This window comes from Meleagris gallopavo, chromosome Z (genome assembly GCF_905368555.1).
Source record: "Meleagris gallopavo chromosome Z, MGAL_WU_HG_1.1, whole genome shotgun sequence".
Lineage (NCBI taxonomy): Eukaryota > Metazoa > Chordata > Aves > Galliformes > Phasianidae > Meleagris > Meleagris gallopavo.
This window is the reverse complement of record NC_139435.1, coordinates 24,500,335-24,524,172: the sequence shown is the minus strand read 5'-3', so window position 1 is coordinate 24,524,172 and position 23,838 is coordinate 24,500,335. Positions and strand designations below refer to the sequence as shown.

At 47.4% G+C, this 23,838-nt stretch overlaps 1 protein-coding gene across 3 annotated transcripts; it reads right to left on the bottom strand.

The window, feature by feature from the left end:
* Positions 1-9,477: 9,477 nt before the first annotated feature.
* Positions 9,478-22,662, bottom strand: ENC1 (ectodermal-neural cortex 1). Of its 3 annotated transcripts, none has more exons than XM_085213426.1 (3): positions 22,459-22,662; positions 15,763-17,573; positions 9,478-12,547 (listed from the first exon to the last, which is right to left on the bottom strand). In XM_085213426.1, the coding sequence occupies exon 2, from the start codon at positions 17,559-17,561 to the stop codon at positions 15,792-15,794; it is 1,770 nt and encodes a 589-aa protein (XP_085069552.1). In that variant the 5' UTR covers positions 17,562-17,573; positions 22,459-22,662; the 3' UTR covers positions 9,478-12,547; positions 15,763-15,791. The 3 variants fall into 3 exon arrangements, with proteins under 3 accessions (XP_085069552.1, XP_085069550.1, XP_085069551.1); XM_085213424.1 differs by lacking the exon at positions 22,459-22,662 and adding an exon at positions 22,262-22,411; XM_085213425.1 differs by lacking the exon at positions 22,459-22,662 and adding an exon at positions 22,045-22,220.
* Positions 22,663-23,838: the final 1,176 nt, after the last annotated feature.

The window sequence follows — 23,838 nt, the reverse complement described above, 5'->3', positions numbered from 1 at the left end:
ACCAGTGCGTCTGTGTGAAAATCTTCCTTTTAATATTTAACTAAACCTCCTCTGTCTCAGTTTAAGACTATCCCCCCTTGTCCTATCACTGCCCACCCTCAGAAACAGCCATTCCCCCTCCTCTTTATACGCTCTCTTCAAATTCTGGAAGGCCACAGTGAGGTCTCCCCCTCTCGGAGCCTTCTCTTTTCCAAAGTAAACAAGCCCATTTCCCTCAATCTTTCTTCATAGGAGAGGTGCTCCAGCCCTCTGATCATCTTAGTGGCCCTCCTCTGGACCCACTCCAAGAGGTTGACTCGTTATTAGACAATGCTTTAACATCTACTAAAACAAAACAAAATAAAGAAAAAAGAAAAAAGAAGAAAAAACCCACTCAATTAGTTGTGTTTCTGAAATTTTGTTATGGCGAGAATGTGGCCCAGCACGGTCTTGAGAAACCAAGTATAACCAAGGACTGTTTTATTTATTTTTTATTTATTTTTTTTTTATTTTGCCTCCCGGCTGGCGTCACAACCCCAACCTGCTGACCATGGCTGGCTGGAGTCACGCCCCGGCCTGCTTGCCTTGGCTGGATGGCTGGAGTCGTGGCCCCTGTCTCCTTGCTGTGGCTGGCTGGCTGGAGTTGTAGCCCCTGCCTGCCTGCCTCGGTTGGCCTGCTGGAGTCATGGCCCCTGCATTCCTGCCTTGGCTGGATGGCTGGAGTCGTGGCACGTGTCCGCCGGCCATGGATGGATGGATGGAGTCGTGGCCCCTGCCTGCCTGCCTTGGCTGGCTGGCTGGAGTCGTGGCCCCTACCTGCCTGCCTGCCTTAGCTGGATGGCTGGAGTCGTGGCCCCTGCCTGCCTGCCTTGGCTGGCTGGCTGGAGTCGTGGCCCCTGCCTGCCTGCCTTGGCTGGATGGATGGAGTCATGGCTCCAGCCTCCCTGCCTTGGCTGCTAGCTGGAGTGGTATCCCCTGCCTGCCTGCCTGCCTTGGCTGGCTGGTTGGAGTCATGGCCCCTGCCTGCCTGCCTTGGCTGGATGGATGGAGTCATGGCCCCTGCCTGCCTGCCTGCCTTGGCTGACTGACTGGATTCGTGGCTCCAGCCACCCTGCCTTGGCTGGCTGGATGGAGTCATGGCTCCAGCCACCCTTCCCTGCCTTGGCTGGCTGGCTGGAGTCATGGCTCCAGCCACCCTTCCCTGGCTGGCTGGATGGCTGGAGTCGTGGCCCCTGCCTGCCTGCCTAGGCTGGCTGGCTGGAGTCATGGCCCCTGCCTGCCTGCCTTGGCTGGCTGGCTGGAGTCGTGGCCCCTGCCTGCCTGCCTAGGCTGGCTGGCTGGAGTCATGGCCCCTGCCTGCCTTGGCTGGCTGGCTGGAGTCATGACTCCTGCCTCCCTTCCCTGGCTGGCTGGCTGGCTGGCTGGAGTCGTGGCCCCTGCCTGCCTGCCTTGGCTGGATGGCTGGAGTCGTGGCCCCTGCCTGCCTGCCTTGGCTGGCTGGCTGGAGTCATGGCTCCAGCCTCCCTGCCTTGGCTGCTAGCTGGAGTGGTATCCCCTGCCTGCCTCCCTGCCTTGGCTGGCTGGCTAGAGTCATGGCCCCTGCCTGCCTGCCTTGGCTGGATGGCTGGAGTCGTGGCCCCTGCCTGCCTGCCTTTATTGGCTGGCTGCCTTGCATCATAGCTGTTGTTCAGTTGTCAGGGTTCCCGTTTTGATAGCTGTTGGCAGGGAGGTGGCTCGTGACATCATAAAGCCATGGCAATGTGCCCCTAAGAATGTCCCTTGAGAACCAAAACATGGCTGTATTGGGTGACTGGCTGGCTTTGGCGTGACTGTTGCCTTGTTTGTCACCAGAGGGATTCTGCAGGGCTCCATTGTAAGGCCATTTCTCCTTATTGCTTTTACTGTTGATTCCAATAAAGATCTGGAAATAGTATCAATCAATTTGTGGATGATGCTAAGCTGGGAGGAGTGTTGACCTCCTTGAGGATAGAGAGGCCTTGCATTGAGATCTGGACAAAATGAGGGTGGTCCCCATCTGCACAAAGAAGAGCGAGCGCTGGGTTCTGCACCTGGGATGGGGTGCCCCTGCTCTGTGCAGACATTGGTGGTGAGGGGCTGGAGCGCAGCCTGGCAAAAAGGGATCTGGGTTGATGGCAAATGGAATCTGAGCCGGCAGTGCGCCCTGGCAGTCAGAAGGGTCAACCATACCCCGGGGTGCGTCAGGCCCAGCACTGCCAGGCGAGGGAAGCGGCTGTCCCGCTCTGCTCTGCGCTGTGCGGCCTCACCTCCAGCGCTGGGTGCAGGTTTGGGTGCCACTACATAAACTGCTATTTGAGTGTCCAAAGGAGGGCTACAGAGGTGGAGAAGGATCTGAGGGCACAGTGTTTGAGGAGAAGCTGAGGTTCCTTGATGTGTTCAGCCCAGAGCAGGGCAGGTTGAGGGCAGCACTCATCGAGGCTGCAGGTCCTCACAGGGAGCGGAGGGCAGCGCTGAGCTGTGCTGCCTGGTGACAGCGACAGGGCCCGAGGGAACGGCATGGAGCTGTGCCAGGGGAGGGGCAGCTGGGGGTTAGGGAAAGGGGTCTGCACAAGAAAGAGGTGTGTATGGAAGGGCTTCCCAGAGCAATGGGCATGGCCCTGAGTTGCTGCAGATGGAGGACTGTCTGCATTTGGGTGGTCCTCTGTGGAGCGAGGGGTTGGACTTGATAATCCTTGTGGGTCCCTTCCAACCTGAGATATGCATACAATCATAGAATCATAGAATGGCCTGGGTTGAAAAGGACCACAATGATCATCTAGTTTCAACCCCCCTGCTAAATGCAGGGTCACCAACCATCAGACCAGGCTGCCCAGAGCCATATCCAGGCTGGCCTTGAATGCCTCCAGGGATGGGGCATCCACAACCTCCTTGGGCAACCTGTTCCAGTGCGTCACCAGTGCGTCTGTGTGAAAATCTTCCTTTTAATATCTAACCTCAATCTCCCCTGTCTCAGTTTAAGACTATTCCCCCTTGTCCTACCACTGCCCACCCTCAGAAACAGCCATTCCCCCTCCTCTTTATACGCTCCCTTCAAGTACTGGAAGGCCACAGTGAGGTCTCCCCCTCTCGGAGCCTTCTCTTCTCCATGCTAAACAAGCCCATTTCCCTCAACCTTTCTTCATAGGAAAGGGGCTCCAGCCCTCTGATCATCTTAGTGGCCCTCCCCTGGACCCACTCCAAGAGGTTGACTTGTTATTAGACAATGCTTTAACATCTACTAAAACAAAACAAAACAAACAAAAAAAACCCACTCAATTAGTTGTGTCTCTGAAATTTTGTTATGGCGAGGATCTGCCCCAGCACGGTCTTGAGAAACCAAGCATAACCAAAGACTTATTTATTTTTTATTTTTTATTTTTTTTATTTTTTATTTATTTATTTTTTATTTTGCCTCCCTGCCTGCTGGCTTTGGATGGACAGCTTGAGTCGTGGCCCCTGTCTGCCTGCCTTGGCTGGCTGGCTGGCTGGAGTCATGGCTCCTGGCTGCCTTGGCTGGATGGCTGGAGTCGTGACTTCTGCCTGCCTGCCTTGGCTGGCTGGCTGGAGTCATGACTTCTGCCTGCCTGCCTTGGCTGGCTTGCTGGAGTTATGGCCCCTGCCTGCCTGCCTTGGTTGGCCTGCTGGAGTCATGGCCCCTGCATTTCTGCCTTGGCTGGATGGCTAGAGTCATGGCACCTGTCTGCCGGCCATGGATGGATGGCTGGAGTTATGGCCCCTGCCTGCCTGCCTTGGCTGGATGGACGGAGTCATGGCTCCTACCTGCCTGCCTTGGCTGGATGGCTGGAGTCGTGGCCCCTGCCTGCCTGCCTTGGCTGACTGACTGGAGTTATGGCCCCTGCCTGCCTGCCTTGGCTGGATGGCTGGAGTCGTGGCTCCTGCCTACCTGCCTTGGCTGGCAGGCTGGAGTTGTGGCCCCTGCAATCCTGCCTTGGCTGGCTGGCTGGAGTCATGGCCCCTGCCTGCCTGCCTTGGCTGACTGGCTGGATTTGTGGCTCCAGCCTCCCTGCCTTGGCTGGATGGACGGAGTCGTGGCCCCTGCCTGCCTGCCTTGGCTGGATGGCTGGATTCGTGGCTCCAGCCACCCTGCCTTGGCTGGCTGGCTAGAGTCATGGCCCCTGCCTGCCTGCCTTGGCTGGATGGCTGGAACTGTGACCCCTACCTGCCTGCCTGCCTTTATTGGCTGGCTGCCTTGCATCACAGCTAGTGTTCTGTTGTCAGGGTTCCCATTTTGATAGCTGTTGGCAGGGAGGTGGCTCGTGACATCATAAAGCCATGGCAATGTGCCCCTAAGAATGTCCCTTGAGAACCAAAACATGGCTGTATTGGGTGACTGGCTGGCTTTGGCGTGACTGTTGCCCTGTTTGTCACCAGTGGGATTTTGCAGGGCTCCACTGTAAGGCCATTTCTCCTTATTGCTTTTACTGTTGATTCCAATAAAGATCTGGAAATAGTATCAATCAATTTGTGGATGATGCTAAGCTGGGAGGAGTGTTGACCTCCTTGAGGATAGAGAGGCCTTGCATTGAGATCTGGACAAAATGAGGGTGGTCCCCATCTGCACAAAGAAGAGCGAGCGCTGGGTTCTGCACCTGGGATGGGGTGCCCCTGGCTCTGTGTGCAGACATTGGTGGTGAGGGGCTGGAGCGCAGCCTGGCAAAAAGGGATCTGGGTTGATGGCAAATGGAATCTGAGCCGGCAGTGCGCCCTGGCAGTCAGAAGGGTCAACCATACCCCGGGGTGCGTCAGGCCCAGCACTGCCAGGCGAGGGAAGCGGCTGTCCCGCTCTGCTCTGCGCTGTGCGGCCTCACCTCCAGTGCTGGGTGCAGGTTTGGGTGCCACTACATAAACTGCTATTCGAGAGTGTCCAAAGGAGGGCTACAGAGGTGGAGAAGGATCTGAGGGCACAGTGTTTGAGGAGCAGCTGAGGTTCCTGGGTGTGCTCAGCCCAGAGCAGGGCAGGTTGAGGGCAGCACTCATCGAGGCTGCAGGTCCTCACAGGGAGCGGAGGGCAGCGCTGAGCTGTGTTGCCTGGTGACAGCGACAGGGCCCGAGGGAACGGCATGGAGCTGTGCCAGGGGAGGGGCAGCTGGGGGTTAGGGAAAGGGTCTGCACCAGAGGGCAGTAGGCATGGCCTCAGCTTCTGGAGTTCAGGAAGCATCTGGACAACACCCTCAGGCATGGTCTGATTTGCGGTGGTCCTGTATGAAGCTAGGGTTTCGAACTGATGACCCTAGTAGGTCTCTTCCAACTGCTCCATGAATGCCTCCATCCACACGCCCCATGCTTCTCACCCGTAGCATCACAACTGGTCAGCGACTCTCCCAGCTTCCTCCCTCCCAGCTTCCAGCAATGCCCCCAGCTGCTGCACAGCAGCCAGGGCAGGGCATGGTGCTCTGTCACACCCTGGGAAAAGTCCCTTGTTTGTACAACAAACTGAGCATGCAAGGGGATACACAAAGAGAACTTACAGGAACACATCAGGTGAAGAAAAAGTAGATGGGAGGAGATAATTAAGCAAGTAAGAAGCAGCATCACTGGCTGGAACAAGGCTGTACAGCTGGCCTGCTCTTGTGGCTAATGAGGAGATGGAGAAGGGGGTATTTCTATCAGCTCAAGCTAATTTGCTGACAGTGGCAGCAGCAGATCACTTCCTGTACAAAAGACCTGCAGTGACACAAGGGGTGCTTTGAGGCTTGTGAGTCGCGTTTACCAGGAGCACATGCATCCATCTGTCCCAGAACCTTTTATCCAGGATCACAGATGAAAGGCATGGTTCAGCTAAACCAGGGAGGACATACACAGCTCTGATGACTAACCCTTTTAAAGCTGACAAAACACTTGCTAACACAACACATCTGATCTCACCTTATGACATGAGCATTTCCAGGGTTTTGCAAAGTTATCCAGAAACAGCTAGATGCAGAGTAGAGCCAAATGCAGCTTCAAACAAGCTGATAGCGATGAGCTGCATGAAAAAGGAGCTAAAGCTGTGCTATTCAGGTAGAGAGAGACAGTAGCAGACGCTCTGGGGATTATCAGTCTGGTGGATACAGTCTCTGGACCATGTTCAACAGCAATTTATAAGCAAATACCATCTACAGCACCTTACATGGAAATTGAGTATTTATAAAGCAAGATGGTTCTACTTTGAGATAAGAAATCATACTGCCTTAAGAATCAGACCTGCTTCTTTCTTTCGTTTGCTCAGTACCCCTCTGCACTGCAGCGTGGGATAACACCTTGATTCAGCTCTAATACCAGCTGTACCCTAAACTCAGCTGCTTCCTATCAGTTCTTCTTGACTAAACAGCAACCTTCCTGGTGGCAGAACCATTGTTCCTGTCCTGAGACCACTACCTGAAAAGCCAGATCACTTAACTCTATCCTGTGGCAAGACCCTTCCTGTTAGTATTGCAGGACAATGTCCCTGTAAACACAAAGGTGAGTTCCCACAGGCAGCTATACAGAGCAGCCCCAAATCCTGTCTGTGGGGAGATGCCAGGAGGCAGTGGATGATAGGACATAGAGAAATCCCACAGCCCTCTGCAGCCCAGCAAGTCTTCCCTGCCCTCAGGAAAGTGGTTTTGTTCACTCCCAAAGCCATTGCTGAGATGTATTGTGATGAGGTGCATTGAAATCTGATGGAAGACCCTGTAAAACATAAGCATCAATATTAGTTTATGTGTATGATTCTAATTTACATAAATGTTCGACTGCAGTTGAATAATATGGCCAACCATAAACTTTACTTCTGAATCAGAGCATGGCATATGACCCACAAATTCTGCACAGCAATTACAAAGTATCTAACAATTGAGTAAAGAAGTAAGAAATATTTTACTAAATGTCTGATAACGGAAAGAAAAAAAAAGAAAAAAAGATATTAGGAGGTGTCCTGGCAGAAATTCCAGTGGCTTTGCCTCCTTCAGAAATATAGATAAAGGTTTCTAGGGTAATAAGGCAGATGCACTTGAAGAAAGGGCAACGCTGGCTATGCATATAGACTGGGGAATGAGATGATGGAGAGCAGCCCCACTGAAAGATGTCAAAGGTTGCTGACAGCAAACTGAACATGAGTTAACAGTGTGTCCAGGCAACCAGGAGGGACAACCGTATCCTGGGGCACATCAAGCACAGCAGGTCAAGGGAAGTGATAGTCCCACTCCACACAACACTGGTGCAACCTCACCTTGAGTACTGTGTGCAGTTTGGGGCACCACAGTACAAACAGGACATAAAACTATTAGAGCATGTCCAAAGGAAGCCTACAAAAAATAATGAGGAGTCTAGAGGTAAAGACATGTGGATCATCTCATGTCCCTTGATTTGTTCAGCCCAGAGAAGAAGAGGCCAAGGGAAACTCTCATGGAGACCTACAGCTTCCTCAGAAGGGGGGGTGGAAGTGCAGATGCTGATTTATCTGGTGATCAGTGATAGAACCCAAGTGAATGGTATGGAGTTGCAACAGGGGAAGGTCAGGTTGAATATCAGGAAAAGGTTCTTCACTGAGAGGGTGACTGGGCACTGGAACAGGCTCCCTCAGGATGTGCTCATGGCATCAAGCTTGTAGGAGTTTGAGTATTTGGACAATGCTCTCAGACATGGGGTCTGATTTTTGGGTGGTCCTGTATAGACTCAGAGTCTTCAATGGTTCTAAGTACACATTGTCTCCCATGGTATCCAGATACTGCCAGAAGCAGAGCCTAAACTTGGTGATGAAAGAGATTTGTTGTTTATTTAAGCACTCATTTTAATTCTTAGTCATTCCTTATGTACTTTTTCAGTCTTAGGGGTGAATCTCATATTCAAATATACAGTTTCTAACAAGTACTGATACTTCAAAATTCACGGGCCATTATTAGAAGTACAGGACAGATGGCCCTGCTGTATATGTGTTATCCACTGAAGGAGCTGGCACTTTATTCCATGCCACACCTATGCATAAATTTAAAGGTTTGAATAAACAGTAAATTTTTCTCTCTTAAGCACTGTATTTCCTGTATGGTTCACATTGTGATAAGCCAGGCTAACATTGCAGATTGCTGCTTCTCGTACTACGGAGGGGAGTTAAATTTACATGTCTTGCAGAGGTGTGAAGGCTTAAGGTCTCACTACACATACTGCATGTCCAGTAGAAGTCTTCCACGTTCAGTACCAAGCAAGTGGAATTTGAATCCATGATAGGATAAAAGCCCTCTGAAAAGGAAATAGATTGCCCACATGAGACAAGTCGGTCTGCTGATGCCCAGTTCAACAGTAAGCAGCCCAGACCTCTGTGCACTGAGAATTCAGAGTTCCTGTCCAGCATAAAGCTCACCATGAGCATAGCAACTGATGCAACCTTATCCTGTTTGAGATGGCTTTTTTCTTCCAAGATCTTTTGTATTTTTTTTATTTCCTGTGTCAAGTGTGCCCCAGCCAAGACTGACTACAAACAAACAGGGAAAATGAGCAGGATCAGGGCCTGTCAGCCACACACTGCTGTTCTGGGCTGATAAATGCCTGCAGTTAACAAGGACCAGCTACAGGAAGTAATTTACTAAATGATACAAGTAAGATTAGAAAATTTCAGAAATCTTAATTGCTGCAGAAAACAGTTCTTTCTGAGTCTGCTTTACCTTTCTCTACTATGCTAAGTAAACACAACATTTGTACTTTTGCACAAGCTGGTGGAGGCACCTGGAGCATCCAGCCCATCCCTCCTCTGTGCTACAGCTCGTGGGCATCTCCTATTTCCCTTCCCCCTTTGGAGCAAAAGGATGGAACAGCAGACAGTGAAAAGCAAGGAGGGGAAGATCTTGTTCCTTTGCTCCAAAGCAATGGACTGGGTGAAAGTCCCATTACGCAGGAAAGCAGGTCAGCATGTAGCAGACATGAGGAACTGAACTACCAGGCTACACATTAATGCCCCTGCAAAATGCTATATTAGATTTGGACCTTAAGTTATATCTGAGGGCCAGAGAGGTACTAAGACAACATGGAGAAATCAATAGCATAAATAAATAAATGAATGTGTGTATATATATAAAATGTAAATGAGCTTAAGAGATCAAAGGGCTTGGCTCTATGTGTATTTTATATGTAACGACTAGAATGTTTCATACACAGCCAGCATTTTTTCCTGGCAAATAATTATGAAGGATTTGAGATGCTTAATACCACTTCCAAGTCATATCAGGCAGTAGCCTGAACTGTGCAGCAAGCACCAGCAAACTTGCATTTCCTGTTCCTAAATGTTTTGAGGCTCTTGGGAGGTTTAACTGCTGAACTTTGAGATACTGATCATAGTAACAGCAGCAGCATAGAACAAAGGGAAGGGAAGTGCAACTGAAGCAGAAGCTTAAACCAAAGCAGTAAACTACATGTTGTTGACCTCTTTTTATTAAGAATACTTGAAAAGGACATGGATTCAAAACATAGGGCGGGATGGAAGGAAGAGACAACACTTAAAAGAAATGATCCATGGAGAGAAAATCTCTAATAATTTATTGACCTTCAGTTTCACATTGTGGAAAAAAAAAAAAAAAAAGCAAGTTTTACAAAACCTTAAAATGTAGTAGCAAACAAAAAGACACACTATAGACATTTTTCTTCTTCACTTGTACAGTTTCCTTTTAGTACATGAACCACATTTCTTCAACAGCCAGGAAAGAGAATATTATTCTGCTCGAATCACTCTTATTCAGACAGGTGTCAGACCTAGAGAAAAGGGGCTGCACATTTATACCAAGAGAGGAAGGCTGTCCTTTGTTACATGTTTCTACAGCAACCAGCCCGCAGAATAAGAGGAACCTTCTCGTCTTTTGCCAAGGGTTTTGTGTGCACTCTGCTGTGAACTGCCTTCACTTCAAAGCACAGGCTGTGCACAGGACTGGAATGGCCAAGCATGCCACCGGGATTCCCACAACAGCTTCAAGCAAGAGCCCAGTGCCTTCCCTCCAGAGCCTGAAGCCCACCCCAACTCCAGCTTCCTCCAGCCTACCCACAGGAGTTAATAGAAAGGGCAGGAAAGTAGACCTTGGAAACCACTGCAGAAGCTTATTTGTTTTTTGGAAGCCACATAGTGCCACAGAGCAGATTTGTGACGTAAACTGAGTAGCAAGTTGCAGAGAGGCTTCGCACCTGAATTCTCATCAGTTTGACAGGGAGAACAGGTCTCTAATCTGGATGCCCTGATTGAAGGGAGGGGCCCTGGATCCTCACTTCCCCATGCTTTGCACCACCAGTAGCACCTGGGAGAAGACATGCAAAACACAGCTGTCCAACATGAGAGCTTGTTTGGTGCCCACAACCCCTGAGATGCAAAGCACCAGTGGCTCAAGCCGGCAGCAGGGCATCCTGTGCATGCAAAGGGATGTGGAGAGGAGATCTATCCTACCTAAGATGTTTTTCTATTGCTCAAAGCCACCTAGTAGAAAGGAGCTGATGTGGGGCAGAGGGAATGCTGTGGGTTTAAACACTTTGTTAATCTAGCATTTCAATAAATCAGTTAAACTAGAATAACTGTAACTGTTTGCACCTAGCTGGGCTTTATCCTTAAAATAAGCTGCTAATGTCTTTGCTAATCAACGTTGTCTGAGTATTCACAGAACTCCAAGTATTCTATTTCTGAAATGTAAAGGTCTATTCCAAACAGCAAGTCAAATATAAGGCAGCACAGAGAAATTTCCAGTGACCAGTGTAAATACTTTCAGTTGACAGTTTTCACAACTACAGCTACACCACAGCCACACAGAAAGGCAAGCATCACCAATGTGACTATTTTTCTTTTGCATGCACGCATGCAGCTGTTTACTTATACTGCAGCACACACCAACCATGTTACTGAATGTGCCAGTCAAATTGGGCTCCAGAAACATTTAGGGAAAAACACAATACAATACATGCTTTGTAATAGAATCCGGCAAAGAAAGCACCTGTGAAAAATAAGCTTCTGAAATCCAGAAAGAAAAGAGTAGCTTCATATCTGTCTCAAGACCAGACGGATAAGAAACAAATTTCTTTAAAAAATTAAAAGATTGGGTTCTCAGGGCTGTATCAGACACTCTGAGCAACCAAGCGTTTATATACATACCTGGCAATGGAAGAGAAAAGGCAGAACAGTCTCAGTGTTATTTTTAGGACTAGGAGCTTTGAAATTCATTTTCTATCCCCATGAGAATTTGCTAGAGCACTTGGGTCTTTGATTCTTGCCCGCTTAGATGATCATCTGAAATCCAGATGGATGAGGCAATCCGGTCAGTGCAAAATTGCTGCTCTTGCATTTAAGACTTCATCTCTAACATATCTTGAGGTTTTTTGCTTTTATTCCTGAATCAGCCGCACTCCACTCACTAGGGTCAATGTGGCTGAATTGTAGGTATCCCCTTCTCCAATCCAATAAATAAATAAATAACTTTGGACAATGACTTCATCTGGGCTTGGTATCCAGAAGCTATTCCACAGTATTTGCATTGCAATCAGGGAGCTGCACAAAGAGAGAGCTGCACATGGTTTTGGCTATTTCCAGATAAGAAATTGAAAGGCATGACCAGCAAATGAAATGTAGCAAGGACACCATCTACAAGATGCACCACATGCAACCTGGGGAGTTGGTGGCCTGAGAAAGTGACTTCCATGGCTTCTCCCTTTAGTAAGTGTGTAATTTAAGATTTTCCTTTTTAATCCTTCCGTTTCTGACCGAGAAGCCACCCCCTCCCTCCCACCATTACCCAACAGTTTTCTTTCTTTGTGCAGCAGAGCAAGTCAGCAATCACAAAATGTGCAAAACATACAACAATTCACACAAGCCCTTACAACATGAAGACAATTGCAGGCATTGTTTCAGCATGCAAGCACAGAACAATAAATAACTGTATCTACAACAAGTAACGTAACAAGAATAGGACAGTCTAGGTTACTTATAAATACAGGGAGGAAAGGGAACAAGAAGCATTTGGGGGTGCCACTTTTGCTCCCCACTGTTGCAAGAAGATTTTGCCACTGTGCTCTTCCTCCTCCAGCAGGAGGTCATTCACTGCAGGTCCAGATGCTGTAGGCACTGCCCACAGACAAACACCTCTGGCATGCAGAGTTCTTCAGAAGCACAGCTCCCTTCACCCTGCTGCTTCTGACCCAGCCTGCTACCCTGCAGCTGGCACTGACACTTCAAGTCATCACAAAGATTAGTGACAACCATTTCAAATTTCTCATACAAACAGCAGAGTCCACAAAAATTGAGAGCTGTGTGCTGCATTGCTCAGAGAAGTCTTGTCTGTTCTTTCTCTCTTTTGAAGGACTGATTAATATCGGCATTAATCCACAATTAATAGCACAAGGACTAGATAATAGGTTCATTCATTTGTATTTAAACCATGTGCTGAAGTCCAGAAGACAGTTTTTTCCTCCCATTCCTTCATCTCTGGTTTAGATAATTTACAAGGTGCGGATGATTTTCTTCAAATGTAAGAGATGCTGAATGATTTTTCTTCATTAAAACCACTTATCCAGATCCAAGGTTCCAATTCTCTTCTCCAAACAGTGGAATAAACTAAAAGCATGGGAAGAAAAAAAAATAAAATAAAGAAGGAGAGAGAGAAAAGGCTTAAAAAGCTTTGCAGAGACAAGGTACCATAAGATTTTCGTTAGATGTCAAAGAAAATCTAACAGCTAGGCTTAGGACACAATCCAGTTGATGCACTTTCCCACCCCCTGCCACCTTACAGTTTCAACTACTGATAAATAAACCAGCCATGAACATAATTACTAAGGGTCAGATTTGTCTTGCTAGCCCTGCTCAATAAACCATTCCACTCAGCCACAGAAAGGGGTCAGCTAAATTTTCAGTTATAAATCCAATCATTTGAAAGCTCAAACTGGCCCAACACAGCTTAACATGATGGGCTCTGCATTCTGCATACCTTAACCATTTCTCTGTTCCCCTGCATGCCCATGGATTTCTTTTAAGCAAAGTTTGTGCAACTTCTCTCCCACAGAAGCCCAACTGAACAGTTCCTTCTGTCCCTGGCTCGCAGCAAACCTGGCAGGAGTAATGCAAACAGGGAGGTGAAGGCGTTTCACCCCAATGCTTCCATTCACTATGAAGAACTCTCAATTGAATTTATTCATGGTATAGAAAAGGACATATTAATCCCCTTACTTAAAACATCTCTGCTATTCATTAGAGCAGAAACCTGCTTCATTCCTTTTTACACAGCAGTGCACCATGCATCAATAATTCCATCCTGGAGTCTTTTATAAAAACTGATTATTCAATGAAAAATTCAGCCTTTGGATCCTGAGATTGTGCTCTCTATTTTCACTTTGAAGCTGCATTAAAATGCTAACTCCCAGACCATCATCAGCTTGTTAGTAGTCATTTCTGACAGCACTGCTAGCATTTTCAGAGTCAAACCCAAATCATTACAATGCCAAAGAGCTGCAGTGAACTCAGTTCGCTTGAAGGTAACACGTATTTCTCAAGCTGTAACATCTAAGTACAACAGGGGGACGCACTGGAAACGCAATAGCCCATATAACAGCCCAAAGAATCGTGCCTTTTTTGCAACTGTGGGCTTCAAACAGGCTATCTTCATTACATCCAAAAAAGCTTCTGCTCTTTGTGTTGATTAGTGTTTTCTAGACATTCCTTGGGGCAGCACGTCATTCTTCCCACTGAAGAACACACAAATTAGCTCTGAAGCCAAAACAATCTTCCCCGTTACAGGATGAACTTCAAAAAAAAGTATATAAATGATTCAAAACCAGAGAGAAAAAAAATATATATTTCCAACTTACTCAAAAGCCCCAAGTTAGAGGAAGGGGACAAAGCAGCCTAAAGTCTTCCTAAAAGCTGTCAGACTGGGGCCACACAGCGCCATGAAAACAGAGGGTAATCAGAAGTAATTTCCTTTTTGTCCCTCCCACCCACGGACAAAGCAGCAGGAGTCAATGGGGAAAAAAACGCACTTGCTGGATAAGCACACAAAAATCAGAGACTTTCAGTCTGTGGCTGTGTTCATCCAGTTATCTTGTTTGTCAGTGCAGCTAAAGTAATGGTTTTAACAAGATACTGCAAAGCAAATGAAAGCTTTTGCACCTCTATATTCTGAGGATGACCTTTCAAAATAAAACATGCTGTCTCAGGTGCTGCAAAAGTTAGAACAATTAAGTCAGTCTCAGAAGAATAAGTCAATATTTTTCTTGGCACAGACCTCAGTCCGGGCATTCAATACTACTGTTCTGGTAACAGTGAGAAGCGCTGAAAGTGAGTAATAATAGAAATTGACCAAAGATGTAAAGATGTTTCACCAGTGAGGGGGAATGCCATTTTGCAGAAACGAAGCTTCCCTCCTGCTCTCCATCAGGGTCCCAAACAGCAGGACCCTGGGAGTTTTCAAACACAATGTTCTTTCTATCTTCTGGAGAACCCACCTTAGTCTGGACTTCTGGGGAACTAAGACACAAATGCGAAGCTCATGTCATTACTTCAGCTGCATTTATTTCCCTGGTTCCTTCCAGCCTTCCTGCCTTCATTGTTACATTACACACACAGTTCAAATCCAAAAAAGAAGTTGCCACTCCTGGAGCACAGATTTTTTAGGATTAAGCAAACCACTATGTTCCTTCAGCTGGCTGGTGGTAATGGCGATTCTGTCCTGATGTCTCAGGCGGGGAAAGAGCAAAACAGAACTAATGGGAGTCTGCCAGATTTGTTGCAAAACAGACAGAGTGACAGTTCTGGAAAATGTCAGCAACTTGCTTTATGTGATGTAACTCTTGGAAAGATAAAAACTAGGGAAAGCTAGAAATGGTTGAAACAATAGTAGTCTAGAACAACAACAACAACAACAACAAAAACAGTTTGGGGAAATATTGGCAATGTATATCTACCCAGATTTTATTTTTTAATGAATGTTTTCTCCCCTCCTTCTAAAAACTGGAAGGTCACAACATCCCAACAGGGAGGCCAGACTAAGACTTGCTTGGAAGAAGATACAATGCTGAAGTTGCATCTGTAAGAGCTTGTCCCATTATGTGTAATTACATTGTATTGGAACACTAAGGGCTATAGACAGGTAATTATTTCAGCCAGCAATATTAATTATATGTCTTCCTAACACTGTATGCTGTCCAACATATATGTCTGTAACTATTTAGAAAAAAAAAAAAATCTGTATTTCAAAGTGTGTTATTGGGAGAAAATCAACCTTAGTCCAGGTAGGTGCAGCCTTCCTGTCTAGGTGAGACTGCAAATTTCATGTGAAATCCTTGTAAAACACTTCTCACAGACATAAGACATCAAGTTTCCCAAAAGAGGAAAGCAGGCAGCCTGCCTGGAAGTGCAACTGAATTAATGCTTCAGATCAGAATTCACAGCCCTACTACTAGATGTACATAGTGACCCATACAGTCAGGAGAACAGCTCCGATCTTTTGTTTAGCATGCTCTTAGCATATAAAAGCAGAGCAGGATTCAGTTTCAAAAATATCATCTGCATAGCCCCACGAGGATAGGGCCCAGAAAAATAATATTTTCCAACACGTAAATCATGCAGCAAGAGGTCCTGTGAGGAGAACTGGACGCAGGGAGCATGGCAAACCACCTGAAGCACCTGCTTTGTCACAGTTTGGTTTCTGGCCAGTCGCACATACCTTATTGCTCCGGCTGCACCACTGGACTGCACATACTTACCCCCCCAGAGCGGAGATTGGAACCTGTGTGAAAAGCATTTTAATGGTGGAATTCAAAGGTGCTGTTTCTTACCTGATATTTTCTAATTGCAACACACACAATTACGAGGGGAGGTGCTTCCATGTGCTGACAAATGCTGTGGGAATCAGCGAGTATGGCACAGTTGTTATGCTGTTCCATACGTCCAAAGTGGGATCGTAGCAGTCCAACGTTTTGCATCTCTGAATGCCAAAGTAGCCTCCAACAACATACAGCTTGTTTCCAGATGCCACTGCGTGGCAGCTCATCCGCTTGGCTGTCACATCTCCCACCTTAGTCCACTGGTATGTCTCACTGTTGAATTTGTAAGCAGAGCACGCAGAGAATTCCGTATCTCCACCCATAATAAAAATCTGGTTACCCAGGACAGCTGCAGCAGTGTAGCGCCAAGGCTGGGGGCAGGTTGCTGGTACCGTCCATCTGTTCTCACACTGATCGTAGCACTGAACTTTGGGCAGCTTGTCGTGGCTGACACTGGTCCCTCCGAAAGCAAACAGCTTCAGCTTTGCGCTGACCACAGCTGCATTGCTTACTCCCTCTCGCAGCGGGGCAACCATGGTCCATTTGTTGGTCACAGGATCGTATTGTTCTACTTGCTTTAAGGATACTGAAGGGGAAGCTGGGAGGCATCCAGTTGCTGCAGTGTGTCCTCCTACCACATACAGACAGTGCTTCAGCTCAGCAGAGCCATGGCCAAAGCGAGCCACCAGCATGGGAGCAGCCTTTGACCACTCCTCATGAAGGGTGTCATACACCCACACATCTTTGGAGACTCCGTTTTCTGACCCTCGTCCCCCAGTGATATACACTTTGCAGCCTATGGCACAAGCACTGAACTCTTTCCGCGGACTCGGTATGTCAGCCTTCGGAATGATCTCCTTTGCCTTTTGGTCCACCAGGTACAGCTTGTCACACATGAAAGTCTGGCCACCTAGAAGAAAAAGTGAATGGCCGGTTTTGCGGGGTCTGGCACACAAACTAGTGACCACTCCATCATTCTGTAGGATCTTTAACTTGCATCGTATCGATTCTTCTACTATCTCTTTGCTTTTCCTTTGCTTGGTGATAAGTTCTTCCATTGCCACGTTCTCCATCAGGTATATGGCTGGCAAGAGGGCCAGTCTCACTGTCTGAAGTAGCTCAGGCAGGTAACAGTGACGCTTACTCAAGTCATAGTTGACCCAGTTCATAGCTGATTCATACACGAGCCTTTCATCTTCGGTTTCTAATTCTTCACTGGAAAGGAGCTGCACTACCATGTCTTTCGGCAGCTGGAGGAAGTCTTCACTTTTACTGATACTCTGGAAGTTGCTAAGGCACATCCTCCAAGAGAGCTCATAAAGCTTGGTGCACTGGTGAGCATCTGACAGCAGCAGCATGCCAAGACAGTTGGTAGGATGAAGGTTTTTCTCCAGAAACTCTGCACAAGCATCCCTGATGTCCTGGAACTCCAGCATGTCACCAGCCTCCAGCAGCGACTCTGCATTCTCCTCATTGATGATAACCCTGGAGGAATATGCATAGTCCAGAAGCAGCTCCAAGACTTCTGGGTGAATGGAGTTATGGAAGTTGACTTCGCTGTCCTGGCTCTCTTTCAGTCCTCCACTGAACATTGCTTCAAAATAGCGGCTGCAGGCAGCCAGGACAGCTCTGTGGCAGGGGAATGACCTGTTCCCAGCATGGAGAAGAACATCTGTAAAGAGACGCTGCTGACGCAGAAGATTCAAGTGAGTCAGGACACTATCAGCATAGGATGACTTGTGGAATAAGTATATGTTTATGGAGCCAGTACTGGCCCTAGATTTGCGATTTTCATGCATGCTGACTGACATTTTCTTCCACACCTACAAACAGAGAGAAAAAAAATTAATGAGATTAATGAGAGTTTAACTCATTTTCTTTTCACGTAACAAGAAGTATATCTATTACTCAGTATAAGATGAGGGGAAAAAAAAACGACAACTTAATTTGTAGATGACTGGACAGAGAATTGCGTGTACCTCTGGAATGTGTTTATTTTTTATAAGATGAGTTTCATAAATTACATACTCTAAATTTGTTGCCCAAGAGCAGGTTTATCTTGGGAAACCTGATTTCCAACTTCCACAGCAATACAGTAGGCAAGTAAGTCGTAGGAGAAAGAAAAGGAACCAGGGCTGATTTTCTCACCCTTCCCCAATCCAGACCAGCTGATTCATTACATATGTACATATGCACATGCTTGAAACATTCTCCTGTACTGAATCATAGCAGGAAGAGCTACCAGACAGAATGCCTAAGGAATGTCAAAAGCGGCCTGATGAACAAAAAACTACTAATCCCATTAGGAAGCTTCGCTTTGTTACAACAATTCCATATGCAACAGCAGAGAATGAAAAGGGGAACCTTAAAAGGAAAACTTAACAAGGATCATAAGTTTAGACTTGCAAAATCTTTAAAAAATACTACAACTGAATTTCATAGATTACATCTTGAACTCTGCCAGCGGCTGCCTGCTGCAGTGATACAGCACACACAATAGGCAGAGTCAGCAGAAAGATGTTTTCACTACCAGCTGAAGTCATCAAGGCATCACCATGCTGTGGCTATCTCGAGAGGCAGGTACTCAGAGCACAAGCCATAGACTGCTACTGACTGCTTTTGTGGAGGAGACAAAACAAGAGAAATATCCTATACTGCTTTATTCCTGATAAACACAGTGCTTCTCAGTTCTTATCAGGTGAATGTTCCTGTTATCTGCCATGATATGCAGGTCTACATATGCACTCTACAACTTCCTGAAGGGAGGCTGGGGTGAAGAGGGGTTTGGCCTCTTCTCCCAGGCAACGAACAGGACCTGGGGAAATGGCCGCAAGTTGTATCAGAGGAGGTTTAGGTTAGACATAAGGAAGAACTTTTTCTCTCAAAGAGTGGTCAGGCACTGGAATGGCCTGCCCAGAGAGGTCGTGGAGTCACCGTCCCTGGAAGTGTTCAAGAGGCATCTGGACGAGGAGCTGCGAGATGTGCTTTTGTAGCTTGTGGTAGCAGTGGTAATGAGAAGACGGTTGGACTGGATGATCTTATAGGTCTTTTCCAACCTTGTGATTCTGTGATTCTATATGATTACCAGAGCAAGGTTCCAGGTTTAATTAAGAGTTGAGCCAAAACAGCACAGAGTACACAGGAAGGGAGGAATACTGGGAGTTATATAGAGCTAATGGCTGAAAAAACAGAGTGCAATGAATAGGTGAAGCATACAGAGCCCATTGCAGACTGTGACTGCTACTGTTATAACCTCACTTCTCACTCCAAACTGCAGAGGAAGCTTGGAGAAAGAAGAGAACCAGGCTTCCCGATTGCTATGATACTCTTTACACAGAGTCCCTTTTACTGCACCTTCAAATAAGGAACAGGGCAAGAGCCTACCTGGGAAGCTTGCAGTGCTCAAAGTCAGACCATGACCTGGGGCCACCTGCAGAAGTTTTTCATGTGGATGTACTTCCCTCTCTCACAGACTTGAACATTTTCATATTCCTGAACATGTTTAAGCAGTACACAACCGTACAACTCTATTCCCACATTTCATGCTTCAAGCTGACACAGGAGCTTCAAGAGCCTCAAAAAAAATCCTTTAATGAATGCATTTGTTTTTCTAGGTTCAGAACCCTCAACAAAATCAAAACCACACGTGATTCACTTGGACAACAGACTTCATTTCAGAATATCCTATTTATGCATAATGGAAGATACACACATTCTGCCACATGTGCAGCACAACCAATACCATACTGCTTGCTAAATAATATACAGAATAATCAATTTGTCACATACAACAGAAAGTTTGTGACACACCTTTCACTTCAGTTGCAGGGGGGGGAAAAACAAAAACAAAAACCCTCAAGCCAACACCAATTAGGAAACAAAGAGGCGTCTTACTGCAAAACTAGCATAACCCACTTCCTTTAATATGGAAAATTACTTCCCTAGTACAATTCAACTGGGATTTAAAAGAGCAAGCAATACAGCTCAGTGTTGAATGCTCAGTCCAAAATCCTTCAAAGCTCATAGGAATCCTTCCCCATCAGAGCCACAACCTGAGTATCTGACACACAAAAATTTAGAAAGTTATTTTAAAACTCTGATCCCATGACCAACTACAAAATGCATTGATACCAAGCACCTAGATACAGAACAGCTTCAGGAGGCTAGTACATCTTCTCAACACAAATCCTTTCATAAGAAAAATGAAATTACCTTTAGAACAATTCTATTAAATAGCAAAGAGAATGGTGTCTGACTTAGATGTCATTCAAGGATCTTCAACACTAATCTCAGGCTAAAATAACCCACTTAATCTATAGACAAAAAGACTGTACTGACCACATACTCTCTCAGGCTGAAGCCTGCTGGAAATGAAGGATTACAGAAAGGGTCATGGCTTAAAGTATATATGTACAAACAATGGGGAGGCAGGTGAGATGAGCCCTTCACCAACAAAAAATTCCCTGAAAGCTTTTAGAACTCTTCCAAGCATTTTACCTTTTTTAATGCCTTCACAATGCCATGGACAGCACCAACTGGATCTCAGCTTTCCTCACACTGAGGGAATAAACCTGGAAGGCCCCCTTTGCCAGGCAGTGAGATGGCAGCTGAACACCCACTGTGAGATAATAGAACCACCAGGAACCAAGGATGGTGCTCAGTGCCCCTGCTCCCTGTCCTAGCCAAGGGAAGGTGCAGACAAACAGCCTTGGCATGTCAGGATCTCCACAGTAGGTCAGGGAATACAGTTCTTCTCTTTTCCTCCCATATACTGGGGGAAGCTCAGAGCATGCAGAAAACCTCTTACCATGCACATAGGGTTCAGTATTAGGGCAGGTAAAGTTCACATCAGGGGCTGCAAACATTCAGCACCTACAGTCCACTAAGAACTACTAGCAAAGATCACTTGGAATGAGACCACAACCACAACAAAATAGATGCAAACTTAAAAAACTCACCCAGCAACAGTGCAGACATCGGGGGGTATAGAGCTACAGGCACATGTGTAAGGGAGGAACAGATTGCTGCATGTTGCCCAAGCCCACCCATAGCCCCAGTAAGGAGCACTGCTGTTTAAAAAAAAACAAAAACAAAACTCTCTGAAGCAGCTGCAATGTCAGGCAGTCACATTTCACCCCACCAAAGGAGAAGACTTGGTCCCTCATCGAGTAATGCCAATTCTAATGGATGAGTAATCCCAGTTCTCAAGGAGAATTTGCAGTGCTGGTCTTTAACTGTTCCGGTAACACTGTCTTTATCATCACAATGCCATCCACTGAGAAGAATTCAAAGTATGCCTGTTCACATTTAAGATAAGGTAACATATTTCCCCAAACAGAACAAAGATATGTATCTACACACATCTTTTCTTCCTCCGTGGTTGCTGAGATGAGCTCACACATAGACGAGCCCTTAAGAGTAATTATCATAATTCACTAACGAGCTCTGTTTCTGTGAACATGTCTTTTTGCAGCTTCTGACAATTAGCTCCGTCCAGAATCCTACAAGAATGTTAAATGGTATAAATGATATCTCCGATTCCTCCGTTTGGTGCTGGAAATTATGCAAGCCTCAAATACTTCAACGGAGGTAATTTACAGTCAGTAAGCAAGTGTTCATCTTGAATAAAATGAGTCAACTCCCTTCAGGCGACTTTTCCTTAGAAATTATATTAGTAAGTAAAAAACAAGAAGTGGTCAGTAAATTACAGACACAGATTTTATCTAGGAACAGAGGTTCAACCAAGACTTTGATTTATAATTACACTTCAACAGGCTGCTTGTCACAGCAGCCCTGTAGTAAACACGATTTTAAAACTGAACAACAGACTCCCTGCCCTATTTCTTTGCAACTCTGCAGCATGCAGTCACAGCTTAAATCAAATAAAGAATTAAGTATTTTCAAATTACCGACACAGTCACGATGTAGACTCATTTTCATACAAGTCTGTAATTACTTGGGGCTGGTTGAGTTTTAGTGCAGAATCAGTGAGACCGCTGGGGAAAAGGAAATCTGCCATACATCCCATTGATCTGACTGATACTGCTTTCAGCTGCTAACCCCGCGGCGATACTGTCGGTCTCGCTGAGCCGAGCCCTGATCCTGCCTGAACTCCTCTACCACAAGCTTAGCGGCTCCCCAGGACCTGCAGCGCACGCTGCTCCTGCGAGGAATGCAATGCTGCTCACCACACGCAGACAAAGAAACCCAGCTCTAAATTCCCTATAGTTCATTCCATCGCGGTTCCTGAACAACCCCCTCTCCGAAACAAAACTTCCCGGTTTTCTTCCCAACCTGATGCAGAAACAGTGCGAGAAGTCAAAGCGCATCTGTTTTTCATACAGAGCAACAACCACGTGGAAAAGTTTCTGCTCCAGAGCAAGCCAGCTCCGGCAGCAACGCGGCGCCGGTCCTTCCCCCGTGCCTGTCACCGCCGAGGGATGCCCCGGCCCGGGGAGGCTGCCCGGCAGCCTCGCAGCAGCACCCGGCGTTCCGCAGGACAGCCGCGTACCGGAGACACTCAATCCCAGGCTCGGCATCCGTCCGCTTCCCCGCTGCGGGCAGAAGGAAGGGACAGAGCGGTGCGGGGTAGCGGCAGCCGTGCGGCGGGCGCACAGCCTCCCCGTCCCACCCCGGCTGCGCGCAGCCCCGCGCTGCCCTCCCGCCTCCCGCCTCCCTCCGCGCGCGGCTCGCCGGGCACCGACTTACAGCGGCTGCTGCCGAGCGGGCGTCCCTCGGCCTCCGCGCATGGGAGGGGAGAGGCGTCCGTGCGGAGAGGCGGCCGGCGGAGGTGGTGCCGGCAGCAGGAGGCGGGCCGCGGTGGGAAGGAGGAGAGAAGGATGGGAGAAGAGGCGGCTGCTGCTGGCACCGCCGAGCCGCAACTCTGCCCCGTCTGCCGCGCGGGGATGGGTATATGGGCTGGGGGCGGGGAGGCTATGCAAAGCGGCAGGGTGACACCCGGGGGAGGGACGGGGAGGGAGCGGGCGGCTTCGCTGCTGAGCTGCTGCGCTGTCATAGGAGTTCGCGTTCCGGGGAAGGTGCGGGATACCCCAGCGCCGCTCCTCTAGGGCTGTGAGGATGGCCGGGCTGCGGTCCCGAGGAGCGCAGGGGCGCGCTCTGCTGTGCGGGCTCAGGAATACCCGCGCGGGTGCGGGCAGGAGCCGGGATCCTGCTGCCGGCGCTGCTCCGCGGAGAACGCGCGGCCGTGCATTCCCGAGCGCTGGGGCCGCGACGGAGCTGCTGCCGCTCGGTGGCTGCGCGCTGCAGCGCGAGGCTGCGCCTGGCTTTAGTTACTTCCCAGTTAACGAAGTATGAGAAAAACGCACGTGTGCAAAAGGCCGATGTGAAAAACAAACACAGACATAACAGCAGTGTTTACATAATGGCGTTGTGCAGCTCTCGACCATTCTACACACTGCTGATTTACCGTTTGCTAATACTACTTGCAGCAATGGTGTTAGTCTAAAGCAGCTTCAAGAAAGATACGAACAATTAGTTTACCCCTCACAGCTGCATGTAACAGTTTGCACAATTCATTTGTTCCTCATGAGGAAACATCACCGTTCCTTCTGTCAGAAAAACAAACAAACAAACAAACAAAAAAAACACACACACACAAAAAAAACCCCACCCCTGTAAGCAATTCACTAACATGTATATGGTTACTTTGTGTTCCTGTTGCTGCACTCCAATGCTGCAGATAAACATGAGCTCAGTGTGTAGCAGGACACATCTGAAAACTCTGGAGAATCTGGGGATAACAGCAAGCATGGTGATTTTTGTTAGACAAAGAGCAGGTGAAAGAGAAATCTCATTCATATGTATGCTGACAGTAGTTTGATTACGGCACGAAATTCTGTAGATTGCAAGGTTAAAGATGCAAAGTTGCATATCTATATGTAATAAAGTGTATTTCAAAGCTATCTAGGTGTGAGAAGCTCTTGGAAATTGCAAATCACCTTGTACAAGGGGTATTCATGGACAAAATGGCCTAATCTGGTGCTCACTTCAGTCAGGCAGCGCTAGTGGATTCTGGATTTATTACAGTTCATGACTGAATTTTCTAGCACAATGGGGTGTTTTTCCTTT

Coding starts and splice junctions, on each gene's coding strand:
- ENC1 (XM_085213426.1), bottom strand. CDS start 17,561: ATGTCAGTCAGCATGCATGAAAATCGCAAATCTAGGGCCAGTACTGGC.